The following is a 25224-nucleotide window of genomic DNA, read 5'->3' as shown; positions in this document are numbered from 1 at the left end:
TGAAAACATGACAGTTCAAAACCTCTGGGATGCAGCAAAAACAATCCTAGAGGGAAGTATATAGCAATACAGGCCTACCTTAAGAGGCAAGAAAAATCTCAAACAACCAACCTAACCTTACACCTAAAGGAGCTAGAAAAAGAACAACACGAAGCTTAAAAGCAGTAGAAGGAAGGAAATACTAAAGAGTAGAGCAAAAATAAGTGACACAGAAACTAAAATAGCAATAGAACAGATCAATGAAATCAGGAGCTATTTCTTTGAAAATAAAAAATTAAAAAATTGATACTCCTCTAGCCAGACTTATCGGGGGGAAAAAGAGAAACAACTTGAATAAATAAAATCACAGATAAGAGAGGAGAAATAACAACTACATAAATTAAAACATGGATAGATAGATGAGCAAATCAAATATTCAAAAATTAAATCAAAGTAAACTGGGTATGTCTAAATTTTTAAAATTGGAAATAGCAATATGAACTCATGAAGTCCATTCTGTTAAGAATAGATTTCTTGCTACAAAATTAATGAACACTGAAAACATGCCAAGTAAAGGAAGCCAGTCACAAAAGACGGCATATTCTATGATTTCATTTATATGAAATGTCTGGAATGGGCAAGTTCGTAGAGACAGAAAGTTGATTAGTGGTTGATTAAATTGGGATGAGGGAGGGGAATAGAAGATTTACTGTTAATGGGTATTTCTTTTAGTAGGGACAAAAATGCTCTAAAATTGTATTACGGTAATGGGTATATTTGTGAATATTTTTTTAAACATTGAATTGTACAACTTAAATGAATAAAATATAACAAGCTGTTAATAAATAAAGTGGGGGTGCCTGGGTGATTCAGTTGGTTGCGTGTCCAACTCTTGCTTTCAGCTCAGGTCATGATCTCAGGGTGATGGAATCAAGCTCCAAGTCAGGCTTTGTGCTCAGCAGAGTCTGCTTGTCCTTCTCCCTCTGTTCCTCCCCACCCTCTCTAAAGTAAATAAATAAAATCTTGAAAAAAATCCTTAAAAAAGAATAAAAAGAACATATTTCCTAGCTTGGTCCACCAAGAAAAAAAAAAGTCTAGGAACAATGGCCATGTCAGTAACAATAAGCACTATAACTGTGGTCTCAAAATATCATTTCCCAATAAAAGGAATCAGGACACCATAAAGAAATGCTTGATTCCATGCCTGGGGCAGGAAATGTTCAAAATGATCTTGGGCCAATACCAAAAATGTAGGACGCTCTCAAAGACTTCTAGAGATGTGTTAAAAAGACTTAGAAGGCATCTCAAAGAGGTAACTAAAGATGGGAAAATTTGAGCCTCACAAAGTAAATAACAATGGTTTGAATCATACCAAATGTGTTAAAATCTATGCGTATAACAGTAAAATAATAACTCACTGGGAAATGCTAAAGTACCAATTCAATAGCCTGAAAACCTATGAAGGAAAAGAATTAATTTATTCTGCCTTTCCTGTAAAAAGTTTCCTCAAGGTAACCAAAGAGTTAATGACAGAAATTTTTTCTTTGGAAAAATATTCCAATCGGTAAATGAAGAAGGAATGTAGAACTCAAATACCATCATTTTGTAACCTCTACTGAAATACAGCTGATAATCTTCTATGGTTTCTTAAACTGGTATGATGGTAAAAAGAGGGATTGTTCTATTTTGAAAACATTTGACAACTAAAGGGAAAAATATCCTCCTATCTCTCCACCTTACCTCCTCTAGTATTTCAACCCAACAATTCTTCAACCCTATCAGGAACTTCCATTCCTTCATTCTACCAATTTTCCACTGTCACTCACCTCTTTCTTATCCTGACTTTTCTACTTACTGGCCTAAAATTCACAATCAATATAATTAATTCCTGCCAACTTAGATACCTTTGCCTCTCACGGTATTCTTAATTAGTTCATGAAACCAACACTCTGGTTAAATTTAACTCCATCTTCCCCTCCATTTCCCTCCTTCTATTTTTTTTTTTTTTTTAAGATTTTATTCATTTAACGGGAGACACAGAGAGAGCCAGAGACACAGGCAGAGGGAGAACAGACCCCATGCAGGGAGCCCGATGTGGGACTCAATCCCAGGACTCCAGGACCATGCTATGGGCCAAAGGCAGGCACTAAACTGCTGAGCCACCTAGGGATCCCCTCTCTTTCATTTAAAGAAAAACTTGAAAAGTTGTCTATACTTGGTATCTCCAATTTTTTTCCTTCATTTCTCTCTTTAGCCCATATTCCACTGAAACTGCTCTTCAGGGTCACCAATGACTTTCACGTTGCAAGTCACCATTTCTTTCTCAGTCCTCATTTTGTTTGGCCTATCAGCAGCACTGACACAGTTCTTATTAACACATATTTTTCCTTTGGTTTCCAGAATATCAAACTCACCTAGCTTCCCTCCCACCATTCTAGTTAGTCCCTGTCAGTCCTTTTTGCTGGTTCCTCATTTCCCAGACTTTGTTGGAGTGACCCAGAGGTTAAGTCCTTTACCTCTAGCTTTTTCTATTTACCCTACCCTCTAACTGATTTCCTTCAGTCCATTTGCTTTAAATATCATCTATATACTGATAATTCTCAAATTTATGTCTTCAGCCTAGATCTTAGATCCTTCTTTTGAACTTCAGACCTATATATCCCACTGCCAACTTAATTATCTTCACTTGAATGTCTAACAGGCATCTCATGCTTCATATACTATATTCCAAACTGAAATCTCACCATCTCCCTATCCCCCAAGTGAGTTATTCCTACATTCTTTCCTTTCTCAGTTAACAGTAACTTCATTCTTCAAGTTGCTCAGATTAAAAAATACTGCATCATCTTGTCACACATGTCTACTCCACATCAGTCTGTCAGCAAACTATACTAGTTTTATCTTTAAATTATATCTAACACATGATGACTTCTCACTATTTTTACTACTCTGGTCCAGGTCACTGACATCTTTTCCCTAGATTACTGTAATGGTTTCCTAATTGGTCTCTCTGCTTCTGCCTTTGACCCTTATTCCATCTTTTCTCCTCCTGTAGTTCTCTTATCAGAGCAGCCAAAGTGATCCTCTTACACTGTAAGCAGGTAATATCACTCCCATGATCAAAACTCTCCAACAGCTTCCCACCTCTTTCATAGTGAAAACCAAAATTATAATATGGCTCATAAGATCCAACCTGACCTGCCCTCCTTTCCTCCACCTACCTTCTCTCATTTCTCACTAGTCTTCTTCTCATTTGCTCTATTTCAGCCACACCAGCCTCTTTGCTATAACAGGAATATTACCACTTCAGGGCTTTTGTAACTGTTGTTCACACTGCCTGGAATAACTTTTCCTCAATTATATGCATAAATAGCTCCCTTACCTCCTCCAAATCTTTATTATTATCTTTTCAGGATGCCTTCTCTGGCTACCGTATCTAAAATTCTAATTCCCTTCTCTAATTCTACATGTCCTTCTGTTTTATTTTTTCTCTTAATATTTTCACTACTGAATATATGTTATATCTAACTCACTCACCTCATTTATTATCTCATCCACGATACTATAAGTACCATGACAGCAGTTTCTCCTGTTTCAACACTATATCCGAAACATCTAGAGTTGTTCCTATCACACAGACAGCATTCAACAAGTGATGTGTTGATAAATGAATACCTGAAGAATCTAGAAAATAAATGTAAAAAGGGAATCCCGCTTTAGAAAAATATTTTAGAAAATACATAGTTCACACACAAAATATATTTTTTAAATGCATGACCAGTAGTAACCAAACAACTGCAAATTAAAGAAATTTTACATCTATGAAGTTACAAAGATTACAAATAGTAGATAACCATTGTTATCAAGGGTGTATGAAAACAGGCAACTTTATACTATGCTGATAATACTGTAAATTATTGGAACCTTACAGGAAAATAATTGGATAAACTTAGGGAGTCTTTAATAAGCACACATTTTGACCTATCCATTCCACCTTTAGGAGCTTGCCCCCCCCCCCAAATTAGGAAAGTGCCCTATAACAGGACACCTAGTTGCTGATAAACACACTGCTTATAATGGCAAGAAGTTGGAAAAAACAAATTACCCATCAACAGGGGTAAATATATGAAAATGTATATAGCATGAAAAACTTTAAAATGATGATATAAATCTACAATCGTTTAAATAGAAAAATGTTGTGTATTGTTAAATGACAAAGGTAGGTGACAGAACTGTATTTTTGGTGTAATACCAATTTCCAAGCCATCATGCACCTATGTATTCATATACGAATGCATGCGTATGTATTCACAGGAAGGTGAAAAGATGCGAAGTAAATTTTGATAGTTGCTGGCAAAATTATGAACGATTTTTGTTTTCTTTGAGCTTCTCCGTATTTTGCGATTTGGGGTGGGTAGTCGGGAGGGGCAAGGAGCATGAAGTTAGTATGCACACAAAACAACGTGGCCAATTACACAAAAATAAAATTCAAGATAAATAAATAAATACTAAAGTATTGGGGCTATTGGATCTCTCATTAAAACCTATTTCCAATCGCCACAAAGCAAAGAAACGAAGCCCTCGTACAAACAGTCGCACAAATCTACACACACGCAACCGTGCTCTACCTTCTATCCACGGAGTTTCTCATTCACTCGCGATCCCACATCACGCACGTTCGCATCCACGTTCCTCCCGAGTCGTAAAAAGAAAAGCACATCCACACAATCGGCTTGCACACACGTTCTCACGGCCACACTCAGTCACAGCCACACGTCCGGCACACGTCCCATCGCGCCACACGCACAGCCCTCCACGCGCCGCTCCCCCGGCCTCAGGGAAGCGCCGGCACCGACACAGCCCTGCGGGCATCCTCCCCCAACAACACAGGCACCGGGTCCGCAGGCCCCTACTCCCAAGCAGCACAAAGGGTCCCGGGCTCAGAGCTCGCGGCCTCCCGAAGACTCACCCGCGAGCCCGCGGACACAGGCCCAGTTCCACACCTCAGCGCCGCCCAAGCGGCGCAGCGGGTGCGGGCCGGGTCTGAGGAACCTCTAAGGTCAGCGCCGGCAGCGGCTGAGGGCAGCACGAGCCTCGGTCCGTTAGACGCCGGACAACACTTCCCAGAGGCCCCCGCGGCTGGCGGGGGCGGGTCGGCTTTCCTGCGGGCGAGTAGCGGGAATCATCCACCGCGGCGTGCAAGGGCTCCCAGGGCGGCCGAGGAGGTTCAGCTGAGTTCTGCTGGGGCTGCTTCAGGTGAGCCCGGCACTCCCCTCGGAAACCAGGAGTGCAACTTGGTGTTGAGAAGAATCTGAAAAGGTTCGCAACTTTTCGGCTACAGACTACATTTCCCAGAGGCCTTCACGGCCGAGTCTATTTTTCTGCAAAAAGAATCTTCCTCGGTATGGGTTGGTTGGGTCTCCCGGGGTTATGGTACATGATCCGTGAAGGAAGCGCTGCTGAGTCGGTTTAGTTCCGTCTGGTCCGAGGCCCACCTGGATTTCAGGGGGAAAGTGGGAGGAAAAAATCAGGGGCCCGGGGGCGGCAGGACCGGCCCGGCTAGCTTGAGCCTCAGGCTCCTGGCGGCAGTCAGACAAGAGGAGTGGCGTTGTGTGACCGTGTGTGGGAGATACCGGCCGTGGAACTTGGGGTAGGGTGTCTATGGAGTCGGGAGACTCTGAGGTCCAGGGACTTTGGGGGTCGTGCGAGTTCGCGACCCCTTGTGTGAGACTAGGGTCACGTTGTATGTTCTACGTGACCCTTTGATTCCGACCCTGCAAGTTTTTTCAGAGACAGTGTGCTTGTGTTAATTCTTTGTGTGTTTCTGATTTTCTGACTGGCCCCTGTTACAATACCGAAACGTAAAGGTGACGCCAATAAACCACAGTCACCAAGACATGAAATGGGAGGAATTGGGGAGGTTTGTGAATCCATATGACAGAAAAACCCATGCTTTTTAATTCTGTGTTACTTCACAATGGGTGTGTGTCATATGGACAAAGGTGATACTCGTAATATATAGAAGAGTGTTGTAAAAGAGGGCAAAGATGGGATCCCTGGGTGGCGCAGCGGTTCGGCGCCTGCCTTTGGCCCAGGGCGCGATCCTGGAGACCCGGGATTGAATCCCACTTCGGGCTCCCGGTGCATGGAGCCTGTGTCTCTGCCTCTCTCTCTCTCTCTCTCTCTCTCTCTCTCTCTCTGACTATCATAAATAAATAATAATAAAAAAAATAAAAATAAAAAAAGAGGGCAAAGACAGTTGAGCCATCAAATGCAAGGTCATGTCTGGAATCCTAAGCAGCCACGACATCAGGAGTGAAAAGGGTACGGGAGAAAATAGAGAAATAACCAGGAGCAAAAACCTAAAAATCTAGCAAACCAGACTATGTCACTTCTGCCCTAAAGATCTCATTCTTTTTTTTTCCAGCATTTCATGTGGGTTTGGCTCCGACTTCAGAAGAATTAAACAATCAACAATGACAGTTGAATTCTCTGCCATAATTTTGCAGTAGAGACAAAAATGGAGAAAATGGAGACCTGGGATCGAGTCCTGCGTTGGGCTCCCTGCGTGGAGCCTGCTTCTCCCTCCGTCTGTGTCTCTGCCTCTCTCTGTCTCTCATGAATAAACAAATAAAATATTTTTTTAAAATGCTGCAGACTGCAGCATGCTAAATATTAGGAACTTGTGGTTTTTGAAGGTGTTAGAGAGGCTTCTGACTCATAACCTTACCATGAAACTGTGTGAAGGCCACATGACTAGATTACGACTAGGATTGGGATCCCTGGGTGGCGCAGTGGTTTGGCGTCTGCCTTTGGCCCAGGGCGCGATCCTGGAGACCCGGGATCGAATCCCACGTCGGGCTCCCGGTGCATGGAGCCTGCTTCTCCCTCTGCCTGCTTCTCCCTCTGCCTGTGTCTCTGCCTCTCTCTTTCTCTCTCTCTCTGTGACTGTCATAAATAAATAAAAATTAAAAAAAAAAAAAAAAAAAAAACGACTAGGATCCAGTAGAAGAGGTCTACTTTTCACTAGATGATAATGGGCACTATTTCAGAGTAGTGTGAATCTATGTTTGGGAAAGGACAAGGGATTCCCAAACACTACATAAGAAAGAACGTATCCTCCAAATAATTTTTTTTTTTTAAAGATTCATTCATTCATTCATTCTTGAGACACACAGAGAAGCCGGCAGACACAGGCAGAGGGAGAAGCAGGCTCTGTGTGGGGAGCCGACTGCTGGACTCAATCCCAGGACCCCTGGATGAGCCCTGAGCCAAAGGCAGATGCTCAACCACTGAGCCACCCAGGCATCCCTCCTCCAAATAAGTTTTGTTTGTCTTTTGTCTCTACCAATAGTAATTTTTTTTCTGTCTACTGTAAGAATTACTTTTGTTTATCATTTTGTTAAGAGATGATAAAAGAACAGAGTTGGTTGTTCTATGTACAGCTTCCTGATTTTTTTATACTTGTAAATTCGTCTATTTCTCCTTGTATTTTCTGTGAAGTTTGTTTTACATATTTTGAAGTTCTCCTATTGGATGATACATATATCTTAAGTTGTGATAACTTTCTGTTGGATTAATCCAAGAAGCTATTATGGAATTTACTCCTTATTTATAATTGCTTTTTTGTCTTAGTCTATTCTGATATTACTATAGTTTCACCATCCTTCTTTTGGTTAGTGCATGGTTTATCCCTTTCCACCTGTTTGTTTTTAACCTGTTTTATTTTTAAAGTGTGTCTGTTATTAAACAGCATTATTTTAAATATAAATAATGACAATCTTACTCTTTATTTTGACATATTTAGTAAACTTATATTTAATGTAGTTGGGTTTTGGTCTGCCACTTTAGAATTTTTTTTTGGCCTACCTTTTTTTAAATTTGATATAATTCTAGATATGCATGCAGTTGTAAGAAATAATTCAAGAGATCCTGTGTGCCCTTTACCCAGTTTCTCCCAACGGTAACATCTTCCAAAACTGTATATAATATCACAACCTGGATATTGACATTGATACAGTCATGATTTAGAATATTTCAGTCATCACAAAGATAATGTGTCCTTTTGTAGCCATACCCACTTCCTTTTTACTCACAGCCCCTTCTTTAAGGCCAGGTAACCCTAATCTGTTCTCCCATCTCCATAATTTTACCTTTCAAGAATATTTGATAAATAGGGATCCCTGGGTGGCGCAGCGGTTTGGCGCCTGCCTTTGGCCCAGGGCGCGATCCTGGAGACCCGGGATCGAATCCCACATCGAGCTTCCGGTGCACGGAGCCTGCTTCTCCCTCTGCCTATGTCTCTGCCTCTCTCTCTCTCTGTGACTATCATAAATAAATTTAAAAAAATTAAAAATATATATATAAAAAAAGATGATTTGGCACAGTATATATTATTAAAAAAAAGAATATTTGATAAATAGAATGATAAAATATGTAAGTTAGGCATTGGTTTTTCATGCAGCTTAGTTCCCTGGAGATTCATATGTTATTACATGTGTAAGTAATTCATTACTTCTTATTGCTGAATAGTATTCCATGTGGATGTACTATGTTTAGTCAGTCACTCATTGAAGGACATGAGATGTTTCCAACTTTTGGCCATTATAACTAAGCTGCTGTATACATTCATGTATAGTTTTGTATGTGAACATAAATTTTCATTTCTTTTAGGTAAACACCTAGGAAAGGTTTTAGAAGGAATTTGTCAATTTATACCAAAAACAAATGAAAAGAAATCTATCTGGAATTTTGATTGAGATTGTGTTGAAAATACAGATGAAAAAAAAAAAGAAAGAAAATACAGATGAATTTGGGAAGAACTGACATCTCAGAATGGTGAATCTTGTAACCCAGGAACACAATATGTACCCATTTATTTAGTTCTTTCTTTTTTCTCAGTAATATTTTATAGTTTTTGACAGAAAGGTAATGAAATCTTTTGTTAGATTTACCCCTAAGTATTTCAGAGTTTTTGATGCAGTTTTAAAGTACATTATAAAAATTTCAATTTTCAGTTGTTCCTTGCCAGTTATAGAAATACAGTTGATTTTTGTACATTGATCTTGTAGTCTGTAACTTTGCTAAAGCCGCTTAGTGTTTCTACTAGAATTTTGGATGTTCCATTGGATTTCCTACAGAGATGATCATGTCACTTGTGAAAAAAGACATTGGTACCTATTCCTAGCTGCTAAGAATAGTGATACCCATTTCTTTTCCAATCTGCAGGTACCAGCCACAAAATTATGGTTGGGATGTTGAGATTGATGATGGCACACACACACACATACACCAAGAGGGTATGAAAAGTTTTATCACTGACATAATGAAGCTTCCTAGGAAAAGCAGGGCAGGCTTCCCAGGAAAGTCTGTAATTGGTTTGGAAAAGCAAGGAAAGGAAATTGGCAGGAAGATTTTATGGTGGAGGCTTGTGTGGTTTAAATCTGCAAGTGTCACAGGAGGGAACACCTGAGCTTGTGTGGCACAAGAGAAAAGAGGAGGAATGAGGCTTAAAAGCCAGGAGGGGGCAGCCCGGGTGGCTCAGCGGTTTAGCACCGCCTTTTTTTTTTTTTTTTTTTTTTAATGATAGTCACAGAGAGAGAGAGAAAAAGAGAGAGAGGGAGAGACATAGGCAGAGGGAGAAGCAGGCTCCATGCACCGGGAGCCCGACGTGGGATTCGATCCCGTATCTCCAGGATCGCGCCTCCAGGGCAGGCGCCAAACCGCTGCACCACCCAGGGATCCTTAACACCGCCTTTAACCCAAGGTGTGGTCCTGGAGACCCAGGATTGAGTCCCACGTTGGGCTCCCTGCATGGAGCCTGCTTCTCTCTCTCTCTCTCTCTCTCTCTCTCTCATAAATAAATAAAATCTTAAAAAAAAAAAAAAAAAAAAAGCCAGGAGGTTCCACCACTCCTGGTGCTGCTTGTGTGCTCTTGTGGTGCACACCTGGTGAAGCAGCAGCTGAGGAGGCTCCAGACCTCACCGCAGCTGGCAAACAGCCCACGGAAGGAGTCAAGACTGAACAATGATCCTATTCATTTGGAGGTGGCAGAACAGGATGGTCCTGTGGTGCAGATTTGAGATTAAGAGGGCATACAATACTTAGTAATCTAACAAAAGCCTGTTGTGAACAATAGAATTTGTTAATGAGGTGAATTAGATTCTGATTTGACAGGCAGCCAATGAAACAGACTCATCTGTACAGCTGAAAATGGGGGATTAAGATACAGTTGATGTGTTCAAGCCACAGACAGGAGGTACCTACTAAAAAGGGATCTGCTACATTACTCCAGAACTCTGCTCCTCCAGACAAAGAAGACCTTCTCAATTAGAAAAATGCAATTTGGTTCCACCCCACCACATCTTAACTATCACGGTATGGTTTTCTCTAGTCTTTCCTTTTCCTCTTCCCCATTCTTTTACCGTACATAAAGTAACTGGTGTATGTGCATGAGCATACTGCTCTAAAAAAAAAAAAAAACAACTCTAAATGACTGTGGTATGTTTTAATTAACATCAAATGGAGTTGGAATGGGGAAAAATATTGGTTCTGTGAAAATACCCTTTTTCCATTAGTGGTATACTCATTCAGCTTTTATCTTTATATACTCTAAGTTATTTTGCTCTGTTTAACAAAAACAAAAATCCTTGTGTACCGTGTTTGGATAATTTTATTGTTTTCATTTATCATTGTTAAACCAACAATTTTACAACTTCTTTATACATAGCTGTTACATGTAAGGCAATCTGTCTTTAAATTAGGGTAAATTACTCTAAAAGAAATGAATCCTAGATAGTTTTCTTCCATATCAAGTGTCTTGTTTAAATTCGTAGGTTTTTTTTTTTTTTTAGAGCTATGAGCAGTCAAACATCAAAAAAATGGAATTAGACTCATTACATTGTCAAATATGTATGCTGTTTATTTTCTTTTCACGATTTCACTGGCAAAAACTTTTAATACAACATTGTATCTGATCTTAGAGGGAAAGTATTCAATTGTTTTGTTAGGTGAAATGGTAGCTGAAAGGTTTTTGCTAGATGGCCTTCATTTAGGAAGGTTACTTCATATTCTCATAAGTGTATTTATTCAAGAATGGATGCTGATTTTTGTCAAATGCTTTTTCTGCATCTATTGAGATGATAATATTGATTTTTTCTTTTAGTCATTAATATGCTGAATTACACTGTGCATCAAATCTTTTTTTTTTAAGATTTTATTTATTTATTCATGAGAGATACAGAGAGAGAGAGAGAGAGAGAGAGGCAGAGACACAGGCAGAGGGAGAAGCAGGCTCCATGCAGGGAGCCTGATGTGGGACTCGATCCTGAGTCTCCAGGATCATGCCCTGGGCCAAAGGCAGCGCCATACCGCTGGGCCACCCAGGCTGCCCTGGGCTTCAAATTTTAAACCAATCTTAGGTTCCTGGGATAGACACCACCTGGCCATTGTGCATTATCATTCTAACAAATCGTTGGATTCAGTTTGCTAAAGTTTTATTAACAAGTTCATGAGGAATGTTGGTCTGTAGTTTTTTGGGGGTAATATTTTGGCTAGATAACTCCTAGAGTGGGAAGATTTTCCCTCTTTTTTAGTATCCTGAAGGAGTATACATAGAATTATCATTTTTTCCTTAAATGCTTAAGAGAATTTTAAATGTTTACTAGAAATTAAAATGAAATAGAAATGTGTAATAGAATTTTTCAGTGAAGCTACCTGGGACTGGTATTTCTCTCTCTTTTTTTTTTTTTTTTTTTGTAGGAAGGTTTTTAATTACAAATACAATTTATTTAAATAGATAGAAGGCTATTCAGGTTAACTACTTTCTTTAATAACGTTTCTATTTCATCTAAGTTGTTTATTGGATTAAAGTTGCTATGAGGGGCACCTGGGTGGCTAAGTCCGTTAAGTGTCTGTCTTCCGCTCAGGTCACAGGATCCCAGGGTCCTAGGCCACACATCATCTGACTCCCTGCTCAGTGGGGAGCCTGCTTCTCTCTCTCCCACTGCTGCTCCCCCTTCTAGTGCTCTCTCTCTGTCAAATAAATAAATAAAATCTTAAAAAAATAAAGTTGCTATTATATACTGCGCTGTCCTTTTAATAGTTGTAGAATCTGTAGTGATGTCACCTCTCTCATTCGTGGTATGGGTAGCTTGCTATTTCCTTCTTTCCTGATTATTCTGGCTAGTTTTATCACATTTATTACTCAAAGAATTATCTTTTAGTTCTATTGATTTTTTTTTCAGTTTTCTATTTCATTGATTTCTGCTCTGATCTTTATTATTTCCTTTTACCTACATTGTGTTTAATTTGTTCTTCTTTTTCTAGTATGTTAAAATAGAAAATGAAGTCATTAATTTGAGATTAATTTCTCTGCTAATACAGTATTTGGTTCTATAAATTTCCTTCTGAATACTGCTTCAGTGGCATCCCATAATTTTCATATGTTTTCACTTTCTTTCAGGCCAAACTACTTTCTAATTTCTTCTTTAATCCATGAGTTATTTAGAAATGTATATGTTTCCAAATATCAGAGAATTATCCATGTATTTTTCAGTTTTTGATTTCTGATTCAGTTTCATTGTGAAAAGAGGCTTGTTTTTTGGTCCAGAATACGTTCTGTCTTTGTAAATGCTCCATGTGCACTTGAAACTTTTTTTTTTTTTTTTTGCTGCTGTTGGTTGTAGTGCTCTGTAAATATCAATTAGCTCAAATGACAGTGTTTTTCAAATTTTATGTTTTAGCTTATTTTCTGTCTACTTGCTCTATCAATTACTGACAGTGGTATTGGAATATCTAACATTGTGGAATATCTGACATTGTGGATTTTTCTTTCTTCCAGTTTAATAAGTTGTTTCATGTATTTTGAAACTATTGTTAGGTGAATAAACATTTTTGATTGTTATTTCCTCTTGATGAACTGACCACGTTATTATTAGAAATTATTTTTGTTTTGTTCTGAAATCTACTTTGTAGACATTAATACAGCTATTCCAGTTTTCTTTTTTTTGACAGCTTTATTGAGCTATAACTCATATGTCCTACAATTCACCTATTTAAAGTGTACAGTTCAATTTTTGGTGTGTTACATTATTTAAATTTTATGTTACTATAAAATGTGTAACAAAACTTGCCATTTTAACAATTTTTAAGTCTATAATTCAGTGGCATTAAGTGCATTTGGAGTATTACACAATCACCAACATTATCTATTTTCAAAGTTTTTGTCACCCAAAATGGAAACTGTAATCACTAAGCATGCTGGGCAATCAACTCTCAATTTCTTTCCAAAGCCCCTGATAACCTCTATTTTCTTTCTCTATGAATTTGCCTAATCCAAATATTTCATATAAGCAGAATACAATATTTGTTCTTTGTGTATACGACTTATTTTAGTTTGCTAATTTTTTCGAGGTTTATCCATGTAGTAGCATATTATCAGAATTTTATTCCTTTCTATGGCTGAATAGCATTCCATTCTATGTACATACCACATTTTATTTATAATGCTATACTGAACACTGGAATACAAGTATCTGTTCAAGTCCTTGCTTTCAATTACTTTGGGAGTAGAATTGCTGGGTCATGTGGTAAATCTATGTTAAACTTTTGAAGAATTACCAAACTGTTTTCCATAGCATCTGCACCATTTTATATTCTCACCATCATTGTACAAAGGTTTCAAGTTCTACATGTCCTCATCAACATTTGTTATTTTGATACCAATCCTAGTAGGTGTGTAAAGTGGTATTTCATAGTTTTATTTGCATTTCCTTAACTGCTAATAATATTGAGCATCTTTGTATGTCTTTATTGGTCATTTTTGTCTTCTTTAGATAAATATATATTTACATTTAATATATAATATATATTTACAATATCTTACAAAAGATATTTGCTCATCTTTTACTTGGGTTGTCTTGTTGAGCTTTAGGAGTTATTTTTCTGATATTAAATCCTCTAACACATGCTTTACAAATATTTTTACCCATTCTGTAGGCTGTCTTTTCACATTCTTGATAATGTCCTTTCCTGATAATGTTTTTAGTTTTGATGAAGTCCAATATATCTATTTTTTTCTTGGTTGCTTGTGCTTTTGGTGTCATATCTAAGAATCCATTGCCAAATCCAAGGTCATTCTGGCTTTCTCTACACAGCATTAGCATGATTATCTTTTTCCATCCTTGTACTTTTAACATATTGATAGAGTTATATTTAATTTCTCATAGGCACCATATAGTTGAGTCATGCTTTATGCCATCTGAAATGCTGTGCCTTTAATTGAATGTTCAGATAAATTATATTTAATCTGATTATTGGTATAATCAGATTCTCCCATCTTGCAATTTGTTTCCCATCTGTTTTTTTGTTCCCTTCTTTTTCTGACTTATTTTGGATTGAATAATTTATGTAATTTGATTCCATTGTATCTCCCTTGTTGGATTATTAGCTATAACTTTTTGTTTTGTTAGGTTAGTGGTTGCTATAGGGCTTCGAGTGTACATCTTTCACTTATTATCGTGTTTATTCAAGTGATATTATAGTACTTCACATAGAATGTAGGAGCCTTAGGGGCACCTGGAATGGCTCAGCTGGTTAAGCATCTCACTCTTGATTTCACTCAGTTGAGTTCAAGACGCACATTGGGCTCCACACTCAGCGGAAGTCTGCTTGTCCTTCTCCCTCTGCTCCTCCCTCCTGCTCCTGCATATGCTCTCTCTCTCAAGTGAATAAATCTTAAAAAAAAAAAAAAAAAAAAAGAATGTAGGAAACTTACTGTAGTTTATTTCCATTTACTTCTCCTGGCCTTTGTGCTATTGTTATCATAAGATTTGCATATATATCCAAAGCTACATTGTTTTGTTTAAACAGTAATCTAGGGATCCCTGGGTGGCGCAGCAGTTTAGCGCCTGCCTTTGGCCCAGGGCGCGATCCTGGAGACCTCGGATCGAATCCTACGTCGGGCTCCCGGTGCATGGAGCCTGCTTCTCCCTCTGCCTATGTCTCTGCCTCTCTCTCTTTCTCTCTCTGTGTGACTATCATAAATTTAAAAAAAAAAGAAAAAGAAACAGTAATTTATCCTTTAGTGAGATTTACTTAATAAAAAGGTCTTACATATTTACCCTGTAGTTACCATGTCTGATGCTCTTTATTCCCTTGTGTAGGTCCAGACTTCTATTTGTTATTCAATTATACATATATTTAGCCTCTGGAGGTTGCCTTTCTGCTCAGTAGTATTCTATTTGCGATTTTTAAAAGTTTATTTTGTCTGTGTATATCCCAGCACCGTGAAGAGCATCTGGCACACAGTAGGTTCTTTCTAATCAGATATCACAAGCCATCCACATGCATTAGAGTAGTCCTCAGAATCTGCCACACACACTATCCTATTACACTCCTACTCCACTCTTACCAGTGTCTTTTCTATTGTAACACATTTTCACAGGTAACCTCACAAATGTCACACAATAACATTCTTACACATGGTCAAAGAAAACCAGCATGCCCACCCTAACACCCAGAGTTTTACAGAGAAACAATGACAGAATCATGCACCAACTCACAAAATTACAGTTGGGACAGAACTTGTGGGGAGACAATAAAAACTTAAGGGCAGCCCTGCCGGGGTGTGGTCCTGGAGACCTGGGATCGAGTCCCACGTCCGGCTCCCTGCGTGGAACCTGCTTCTCTCTCTGCCTGTGTCTCTGCCTCTCTCTCTCTGTGTGTGTCTCTATGAATAAGTAAATAAAATCTTTAAGAAAAAAAACTTAAAATATAAACACTGTTGTTCTAAGGGAGTATAGATCAGATGAAGGCAGTCAGAGAGGTGTGATAGAAGGCCTTTTTGGAGATGTGACATTTGTATCTGAAAGGACAGGATAAAGGAACTTTGCAGATACCCAGCAGAAGAGCTATTTTAGGAAGGGGGCACACCTTCACAGCCACAATCACCAAATCAGAAATACAAGAACCGTATGCAAAGGGTGACACTCTACGCTGACTCCTCCTCTCGGCTCTTCAAGGTAACTCACTCCCCAAGCAAAAAAAAAAAAAAAAAAAAAACGGTCTAGGGAAGGCGGGACTGGGTGGAAGTATAATGCACCTGCGCACTCTCCTCTCTGTCCCACACTTTTTCGGGTACCCCAGCTCAATTGTAGGAGCTCGCCTCTCGCCCCGTTTGTGTGGACGCACAAACACGAGCCGCTCCCCCTGCGGCTACTCGGTGCCCTAAATTCTCTGCCCTGTTACAAAGGGAGGTGGACCAAGCACTTGTGCCCGAGCACTTCAATCTCAGTCAGTCTAGTTGACGCTCAACCTCGTTTCTCTGGCGGACCCTGTCTCGGAGGTGAGATCGGGGCTTCCTCTGTAAGGCCGGCGCGGGAGGACCTTGGGCGGAGGGGGCGGTGTTACGAGCCCCCAGCGGAGTCGCGCCAGTGCAGTCGGACTCTGCGGCGCCGCTTTTTCTGATCAGGACTACATTTCCCAGTGGCCCCCGCGAGCACTGGGCCGGCGGCCCCTTTGTGTCCTCCGGAGGCCCAGTCGCTCCTTTCCCGGCCCGCGGGGGTGGGTTCCCATTAGACTCTTAGGGCAGAAGGTGGGCCGGAGTAGATTGCCCGAGCCTTCGGGGCGGGGACGGGATCTTCCCGCAGTTCACTTCTGCAGGTAGGGAATGGGCTGAGGAGTGGCCTGTGGGTCCCCCGGACGTCGGTTCCCGGGGCCCTCGGTGTGACTCCAGGTGCGAGACGGTGGTTGGTTGTCACAGAGTGTGAGACTGTCATCCGAGGTGCCTGTGCGCGTCCTGTCTGTGACTGGGTGCGAGCGAGTCGATGGTTGGTGCTACAGTGTGAGACGGAGTGGGGGTGGGAGGGTATTGTGTCCCCGTTGTTCCAGTACCCTCGGCCTCTTTGTGACTGGGGTTGTGTGAGTGAACGTGGGTTGTGATACCCTAGTGTTTGAGACTTGGGGCTACGGAAGAGTGTGACGGTGTGAAACTGCCCACACACCCGGGGCCGCGGATTGTTGTGTGTGTGAGACAGTGGTTGGTACTGTAGTTTTTAAGAGTATGTGGGGGGACTAGTGAGACTGTGTGCCACCAATATCTTTTGAAGCTGGTGATGCCAAGTTTCAGAACCACTAGTCTGTTGGAGAGGAGAAAGACTGTGGAGTCAGGAAGACCTTTGTTTGATCTTGGTACTGTTATTCATTGATTGTGTGTCTTTATGCAAATGATTACATTCCTTGGAGTCCTTATTTGTAAAAATCTATTGCTAAAATAATAAATTAGGAAGTGATTTAGGCATGGGTTAAATTGTATGCAAACAAATTTCTTAGGTCTCCAGTATGCTTTCTCTCTATTGGAAGGAAGGGCGCAAGAGGAGGGAAGAGAAACTGAAAAATTATAGGCTGGTGTTTCTAGATGCTGCAAGAAAATCCTAGTTTTTCATCTCCGTCATCTAAGGACACTGCCATTTCCCACGAGAAGAGCCAAGAGGAGGAAAGAATGGCTGTTGGACTTCTTAAAGCCATGTACCAGGTGAGTTGATGTCTCTATTTCCTGAAATATTTTCAAACCAAGCAGACATTAACTTTGCTTTTGCTGATACTTTTCTGGGTCGCTAATCATGTCACTTAAAACACTCCAGTAGTTGATTCCTACCTCATTCAGAATAAATGCTTAAGTCCTTGCCTTAGCCTACAAGGCCAAACATATTCTGGTCCCTGCCTATCTTTCTGAGCTCACCTAATCACTCTGTTTGTAACTCACTCACTCAGTTCTAGGCACACTAGCTTCCTTATAGTGAGCTGAGTACATTCTTAACTCATAGCCTTGCACTTGCTGTTCCCTCTGTCTGGAATGCTGTTCTCCAAGATACAGACTAACTTCTTCATTATAATCTCTATCCAAATGTTCAGATACTCAACAAATTTTTATTGAATACCTGTTAAGAAAGAAGGCTTAGTCCTTGGTCCTCTTCTCTATCTATACTCCCTCATTTGGTCATCTCATTCTTTCTCCTGACTTTAAATGCCATCTGTGTGCCAGCAACCACTAAATTATATATAGTCCCAGCCTCTCTCCTGAAATTCAAACTTGTACATCCAATTCTCTGCTTAGCATCTTCATTCGGTTGTATAATGATACCTCAAACTCAAACATCTCAAACTTAGTGAAACAAGCCATTGGAAGTTTAGGAGCATAGAAATAACATGATCTACTTCTCATTTAATAGAATCACTCTGGCTGCTATTGAGAATAAACTGAATGGGACAAGGATAGAAACAGGGAAACCAATTAGGAAACTTACATATTTCCCTGTCTCAGATGCTCAAGTTAAAAGTCTTCCATCATGAAGTTCTATTTGTTCTACATTCAAAGTATATCCAGAAGTTGACCACTTTTACTACCAACACGGCATCCATTCTGGTCCAAACTGTCATCTCTCACCTACATTATTGCTATACTTTCCTAACTTTTCGGTCTACTTGCATCCTTCCTCTCTTTTAGTCTATTCTCAACAGAGCAGTCAAAGTGATTCTGTTACACATGTCATATTATATGATTCTTCATAGCAGGAATATAAATAATAGAAAGTATAGACAACTGTTTCAAATAATTTAGCTATAAGGGAATAAGAGAAAGGGTGGTGACTGAAGGATAAACTGTGGTCAACAAGGTTTTTTAAAGATGGATGATCTAACAGTTCCATACATTACTCAGTGTTCATCAAGACATGTGCATTCCTAATCCCCTTCACCTGTTTCATCTATTTGCCCCCCATCTCCCCTCTGGGAACCATCTGTTTGTTTCTACAGTTAAGAATCTGTTTTTTGGTTTATCTCTCTTTCCCCCACCCTTTGTTCATTTGCTTTGTTTCTTAAATTCCACATATGAATGAAATCACATGGTATTTGTTTTTCTCTGACTGGCTTATTTTGCTTAGCATAATACCCTCTAGTTTCGTCCATGTTGTTGCAAATGGCAAGATTTCATTCTTTTTTTTTTTTATTTCACTCTTTTTGATGACTAATATGCCATTGTATGTGTGTGTGTGTGTGTGTATATATATATATATGTAATATATATATATAGAGGTAGAGAGAGAGAGGTGTCAGATATTTTAAGAGACCATTTGTTAGAATTCAAATATTTTAAAGTGATAATTTAAGCTCATTATCTTGACATTGTCATTATTTTCATTAACTTTCATTAAAAGAATCATTGAAAAAATGTGTACCATATGTTAAAAATATTTATACATTTATTATATATATTTACATAAGGTAAGGAAAACATTTTTGGAAGCATATATGGCATATGAACCAAACTCTTAACAGGAACATTTCTGCAACATATAAGGGATATTATTGGTAGGACAGAGATGAAACTCAAAAACTACATCATATAATTAAATAAGAAAAATTTACTGAGTGTTGTAATAAAACACTTTAATAATTTTTATTCCGTAGACAGTTTAACTATGACAAAATTGTATCAAGTTCCCAGTAAATGTTTTCTTGCCTTGACAGATTCACCTCTTCTAATTTTGTAAAAAAATTTACACACATATATGTGTGTGTGTGTGTATATATATATATACACACACACACACACACATGTATGTTAGTTTTCATCAGCATGTGGTCACATTATAGAAACCTAGAACCCAGCTGAATCACAGTTAGCTCCAAGTTTTTAAGAACTTTGCCTAGCCCCTATAGGCAGAAGCAATATTCTAAGCAGAACACCCATTTCTTTACACAAAACTTTAAGTACTCTGGATTAAAGTTTTAATAGAATTGATGATTTTCTCTCTTTGGTCTAGCACAATTTTTAGAGATATAGCAAGCACTGTCTGGTCTCATTTTTCTTTAAGGATTTATTTGAGAGAGTGCATGCGAGTGTGTGAATACAGGGAGAGGAGGAAAGGGAAAGGGAGAGAGACTCCCAAGCAGACTATGCACTGAGTGCAGAGCCTGAGTTGGGGTCCTGTCTCAGGACCCTGAAATCACAACCTGAGTATAAACCAATAGTGGGACACTTAATTGACTGTGCCACTCAAGCACCTCAGCACCTTCTGGTCTCATTTTTTATCCTCTCATAGTTTCTTGAACTTGTCAAACCATTCATTCATTAATTCAATTTATTCAGCAAATACCTGAATGCCTCATGTATGCCACATACTATGTGCCACATAGTTCTATAACTAGGGATGTAGCAGTGAGCAAATCAAAAACATACTCTGCCCTCATGAACTTCACAGTTTAGTGAAGGTTGGGAGCAGATGATAATAAAATAACTAAGTGCCATGGAGAAAAATAAAGGAGGGTTAGGGAAATAGGGAACAGAGGAAGAGCTTGCTATTTTTATACAGAATAATATGACAAGTATAAAAGGCTTGAGGGGGAACATACTTGACATATTTGATTTGAGGATGTAATATCAGGGAAAGCCCAGTATGCCTGGGGTATAACAAGGTGAATATGTTAAGAGATGAAATTATTTCATTCACTTATTTATTTCATTTCAGGAGTTGGTGACCTTCAGAGATGTGGCTGTAGACTTCTCCCAAGAGGAATGGGATTGTCTAAATTCTTCTCAAAGGCATCTGTACAGTAATGTGATGTTGGAGAATTATAGAATCTTGGTGTCCTTAGGTAAGAATATCTTGAGTCCTCACAAAATTGAGCTCCTATTCATAAAGACCTCTTTGCTACCACTGTTGTGAATCTTTGGATAGCATCTTCAGTGCGTGGCCAAATGTCTTTTGCTGTGCAAAGTACTGGTTTAATATTTGTGGAGTTGCTGGGCGACAGATCTATTACTAATCTGTGTTGCAAGCTTTAGCTTTCCTATATTTTGAATATACATCCTTTACACATTTATCTCTGGCTTATTGTAAATTCCCTCTTCCTTGTTGATCAAAGGATTATGAGTTCTGGGATATGCACAGCATGACCAAATTGTTTCTTTTCATACATGTAGGACTCTGCTTTTCTAAGCCAAGTGTGATATTATTGTTGGAACAAGGGAAAGAGCCCTGGATGGTGAAGAGAGAGCTGGCAAAAGGCTTGTGCTCAGGTGAGTGAAGAGGAAATAGGCAAGCAAAAACCTCTGGAGGTGAAGGCTCAGCTTGTGCTAGAGGTATCACCTCCTTACTCTTCTTTGTTGGCATGTTCTAGGTCTTATTAGAAATGTGGGGTCTTTTAGAGTGTTCCCCCAAATTTGTTATTCTTCACTGTGTCTCCCTTAATACTTTGCTCCCTCCTTTCTAGGAACTCATTTATCTATTCTCTGAGTCACATTCCTTCCCACGTTCATAAGTTTCTTCTAGTCTTTAAAAAATCTTTTCCTGATCTGATAAACTTTTGAGCTGTACAGACAGCTACAACTAAAGTGTCAGGTTCAAGTCTTGACTCTTACATGCAGTAAAATTTGGGGCAAATTACTTAACTTCTCTGTACTTTTATTGTCTGTAAAATGGGATATAATTTTAAAGTGCTTTAACAGTTCCTTTTTCATATTGTGAACTCAGACTGTTAGTTACTATTATTGTAGTAGTAGATCTCCAAATGCCTCATTTTTCTCTTGATGGTCAGTTCATTCATTCTTTCATTCCTTTCATAAACATTTACTGAATTTTTAAACAGTACATGCAAGATGCTAAGGCGCTACATATTTGTAGAAGTTATCAAACAATTGATGGGCTAGTAGCAGAGATACAGTATTAGCTATAAATGGCATATGTGAAAAGAAAGTTGACACAAGGAAGTGCAGAGAAAGAGGTGAGAGGCCAAGGAGTTCAGGTAACTGATGGTCTCTAACAAAAACAGAGGTGAGAAGCTAAAAAATTTTGAGAGAAAAGAAATTAAGAGTTTAGGTTTGTGGCATAGGAAGGATTTTTAGATAGACATAGGAAGCATTGGGCAGCCCAGGTGGCTCAGCGGTTTAGTGCCCCTTTCAGCCCAGGGCGTGATCCTAGAGACCTGGGATCGAGTCCCATGTCTGGCTCCCTGCATGAAGCCTGCTTCTCCCTCGGCCTGTGTCTCTGCCTCTCTCTCTCTCATGTCTTTCATGAATAAATAAATAAAATATTTTTTTTTTTAAAAAAGACATAGGAAGCATTGAGGTAAAATGGAAGACTAAAGTTCAAAAGAAAATGCGAGTCACTGTAAATAGCTCTGTCGATCCCACTCTGCAACTCACCCACCCTCAGTACTTTTCTCCAGTATTTTATGTACTTGTTCAGCTTTTTAAGAACAGTGATGTGGGACTATAATGTCAAAGAATATATGGTTAAATTTTATTTATTAATTATTATTAATCACACACGTGAATGTATATTAGCATATATACATAATTTAAATAATAATAGAATAAAACCCATGTACCTATCTCTTAGCTTAAGATATAGAATATTGTAAGGTGCCTGGCTGGCCCGGCTGGTAGAACATGCTCCATGTTGGGTATATAGATTACTTTAAAAAAAAAAGAAAAAGAAAGAAAAAAAGGCGCAGCCCGGGTGGCTCAGCGGTTTAGTGCTGCCTTTGGCCCAGGGTGTGATCCTGGAGCCCCGGAATTGAGTCCCACGTCAGGCACTGTTTGGAGTGCCTGTTTCTCCCTCTGCCTGTGTCTCTGCCTCTCTCTCTCTCTGTGTCTCTTGTGGATAAAGAAATAAAATCTTAAAAGAAAAAAAAGAAAGAATAGAAAATTGTCAATGCCATTATGGGCCTTTGAGGGCCCCACCTAAAGATGCACCATTCCCCACCCATGGCTTGTCCCCACCCATTTTTTTTTTAGTCCCCACCCATTATTGAGGATACCATTATTCTACAATTCTGCTTATTTTTTCTTGACTTTTCTTAATAGTTGTGCCATATACCCTTTAAAAATATTATATTTGTGTATTTTCAACTTTTTACATGTGAAAATATATGGTGCATGTAATTCTGACTTTTTCTCATCTCAAAATTATATTCCTGAGGGGCACCTGGGTGGCTCAGTTGGTTAAGCATCTGACTCTTGATTTTGGCTCAGTCATGATCTCAAGGTTGTGAGATCAAGCCCTAAGTCGGGCTCTGTGATGGGTGTGGTGCCTGCTTGAGATTCTCTCCCTCTGTCCTTCCCCTTGCCCTACTCTCTCCTTCTCTCTCTCTAAAAAGAATTATATTCCTGAGATTCATCCATGTTAATTTTAGTAGCTATTTTTTATCTGCTGAAATGTAATGTATTCCACAAACTGCAGTTTGCCTGTTGAAGGTCATTTGAGTTGTGTCCATCTTGTGCTATTATAAATGTTAGCTGCTGTGTACCTTAAACATGACTGTAGGTGCACATGCTTATATATGGAATATAGCCAGAAATTCACTAGATAATGCTATTTACTTTCCAAAGTGCTTGTATTAACTCACATTTCTTTTTTTATTAACTTAACATTTCCAACAGCTGTGTATGAGAGTACTCATCGCTCTACAGTCAGAATTGACAAGTTTAAAATTTTTTTTGCCAATTTGATGGGTGTGAAATATTATCTTATACTGCCATCACTTGATTACAAAATAAATTAGACATCTTATTTTGTATTTATAATGGCCATTTGGATTTCCTCCTTTGTGAAATGCCTGCTCACAATCTTGCTCATTTTGGGGGAGGTTGTCTTCTGTATATATGTTTGTAATTTATATATATATATTTTTTTTAATTTTTGATTTGACATTTAAAATTTTTTTTTTGTATTCTAAAGTCATATAGATATTCTCAAATTGTTTTCTAAAGATTTTCCTTTTGTATTTAGGGCTATAATCCAATCGAAATTGATTTTTGAGATTGAAGTAAAAATTTAATTTCTGTGCCTTATGGAAAACCAAATGTCCTAGACTTTTTGAAGAAATGAGCTCTTTTTGCTCATTGTTCAGAATGCTATATCTTAATATGTTAAGTTATAGTATATATGTGGGTCTGATTTTGAGCTCCATGTCATTGATCCCTTTTTTTCTTATGCCAGCACCACACTGTCTTAATTAAAATACTTCATTGTAAGACAGAGTATCTGTTAGGGCAAGTCCCTTACACCTTGTTTATTTCTTCATAATTTCTTGTTTGCTTATTAGCCATCTGAATAAAGTTTAGAGCGAGCTTATTAGTTTCCACCAGAAAACAACAAAAAAAGCGGTTGGCTTTTGATTGAAATTTACTTATTCTGTATATCAATTTTATAAATTTTTCTCTTTTTTTTTAAAAGATTTATTTATTTATTCATGAGAGACACAGACTGAGATAGAGAGGCAGAGACATAGGCAGAAGGAGAAGCCGGCTCCCTGCAGGGAGCCGGATGCAGGACTCAATCCCAGATCCAGGGATAACGACCTGAGCCAAAGGCAGGTGCTCAACCACTGAGCCACCCAGGCGTCCCTATACATTTTTCTGTTTATAAATGTTTTTTTTTTATTTTTATTTATTTATGATAGTCACACACCACACAGAGAGAGAGAGAGAGAGAGAGAGAGAGAGAGGCAGAGGGAGAAGCAGGCTCCATGCACCGGGAGCCCCACGTGGGATTTGATCCCGGGTCTCCAGGATCGCGCCCTGGGCCAAAGGCAGGCACCAAACCGCTGCGCAACCCAGGGATCCCCTATAAATGTTTTTATTCTGTGGTTTCTCTCTGCATTTACTGAGCTTATAAAACTTTTCTTTAGTATGTTTTATAATTTTCTCCATAAAGGCCATATACATCTTCTGTTAGATTAATTCCTGGGCATCATAGTTTTATTACTTTGTTAAATGTTGTGTATATTTTCTATTTGCTACTCATGTATTGAAATGAACTTAACTTTTATACATTGACCTTATATCCAGTAATGTTGCCATGCTCTCCCATTAATGCTAATAGTTTTTAGATTTCTTTGGATTTTTTTCTCTGGGCAGGCGTATCTGTGAATAATGGTGGTTTCATTTTAAATTCTTAAACCTTTAATTTCTTTTTCCTGTTGCCCTTAGATATTCAGTACAATATGAACTGAAGTAGTGATAGCAGGCATTCTTTTTTTTTTTTAAGTTTTAATTTTAATTCCAGTTAGTTAATGTATTGTGTTATATTAGTTTCAGGTATACTATAGTGATTCAGCAATTCCATACATCACCCAGTGCACATCACAAGTGTACTCCTTAATCTCCATCATGTATTTAACCCATCCCCCTTGATAACTCCCTTCCCCTCTGATAACTCTCAGATTTCTGTAATTAAATCT

The 25224-nt window shown here is 38.9% G+C and overlaps 3 protein-coding genes across 12 annotated transcripts in view; 2 read left to right on the top strand and 1 right to left on the bottom strand.

The window, feature by feature from the left end:
- Positions 1–25224, bottom strand: part of LOC112928477 (uncharacterized) — a 166922-nt gene that overhangs the window by 45010 nt on the left and 96688 nt on the right. Inside the window, exons 1-2 of one of the 5 annotated variants that reach the window (XM_026010216.2) lie at positions 4949–5120; positions 3517–3663 (exon numbers count right to left, since the gene is read on the bottom strand). The exons of 1 other annotated variant lie outside the window; for it this stretch is intronic. In XM_026010216.2, coding sequence (XP_025866001.1) covers positions 3517–3521 — 5 coding nt within the window. In that variant the 5' untranslated portion in view covers positions 3522–3663; positions 4949–5120. Of the gene's footprint in view, positions 1–3516; positions 3664–4948; positions 5121–25224 lie in introns of those variants that run through there. 3 more of the 5 variants (XM_072747172.1, XM_072746968.1, XM_072747214.1) reach the window with 3 other exon arrangements.
- LOC140598180 (uncharacterized) lies at positions 4276–7750 on the top strand. Its single transcript, XM_072754793.1, has 3 exons — positions 4276–4279; positions 4690–5235; positions 6407–7750. The coding sequence occupies exons 1-3, from the start codon at positions 4276–4278 to the stop codon at positions 6457–6459; spliced, it is 603 nt and encodes a 200-aa protein (XP_072610894.1). The 3' UTR covers positions 6460–7750.
- The window catches only part of ZNF570 (zinc finger protein 570), a 45723-nt gene continuing 36919 nt past the window's right edge, over positions 16421–25224 (top strand). Inside the window, exons 1-4 of one of the 6 annotated variants that reach the window (XM_072752236.1) lie at positions 16421–16641; positions 17345–17512; positions 20508–20634; positions 20963–21058. In XM_072752236.1, coding sequence (XP_072608337.1) covers positions 17396–17512; positions 20508–20634; positions 20963–21058 — 340 coding nt within the window. In that variant the 5' untranslated portion in view covers positions 16421–16641; positions 17345–17395. Of the gene's footprint in view, positions 16715–17310; positions 17513–20507; positions 20635–20962; positions 21059–25224 lie in introns of all 6 variants that reach the window. The other 5 variants (XM_026010275.2, XM_026010274.2, XM_026010273.2 and 2 more) reach the window with 5 other exon arrangements.

This window comes from Vulpes vulpes, chromosome 1, assembly GCF_048418805.1.
Source record: "Vulpes vulpes isolate BD-2025 chromosome 1, VulVul3, whole genome shotgun sequence".
NCBI classification, from domain to species: domain Eukaryota; kingdom Metazoa; phylum Chordata; class Mammalia; order Carnivora; family Canidae; genus Vulpes; species Vulpes vulpes.
Note: the sequence above shows the minus strand (reverse complement) of the source record. Positions and strands in the feature narration are given on the sequence as shown.

What these genes read in the sequence shown, in the direction of transcription:
- LOC140598180 (XM_072754793.1), top strand. An exon ending in TTCTGCTGGGGCTGCTTCAG is followed by an intron (nt 5,236 to 6,406) that starts GTGAGCCCGGCA and finishes TTTTTTTTCCAG; the next exon opens with CATTTCATGTGGGTTTGGCT.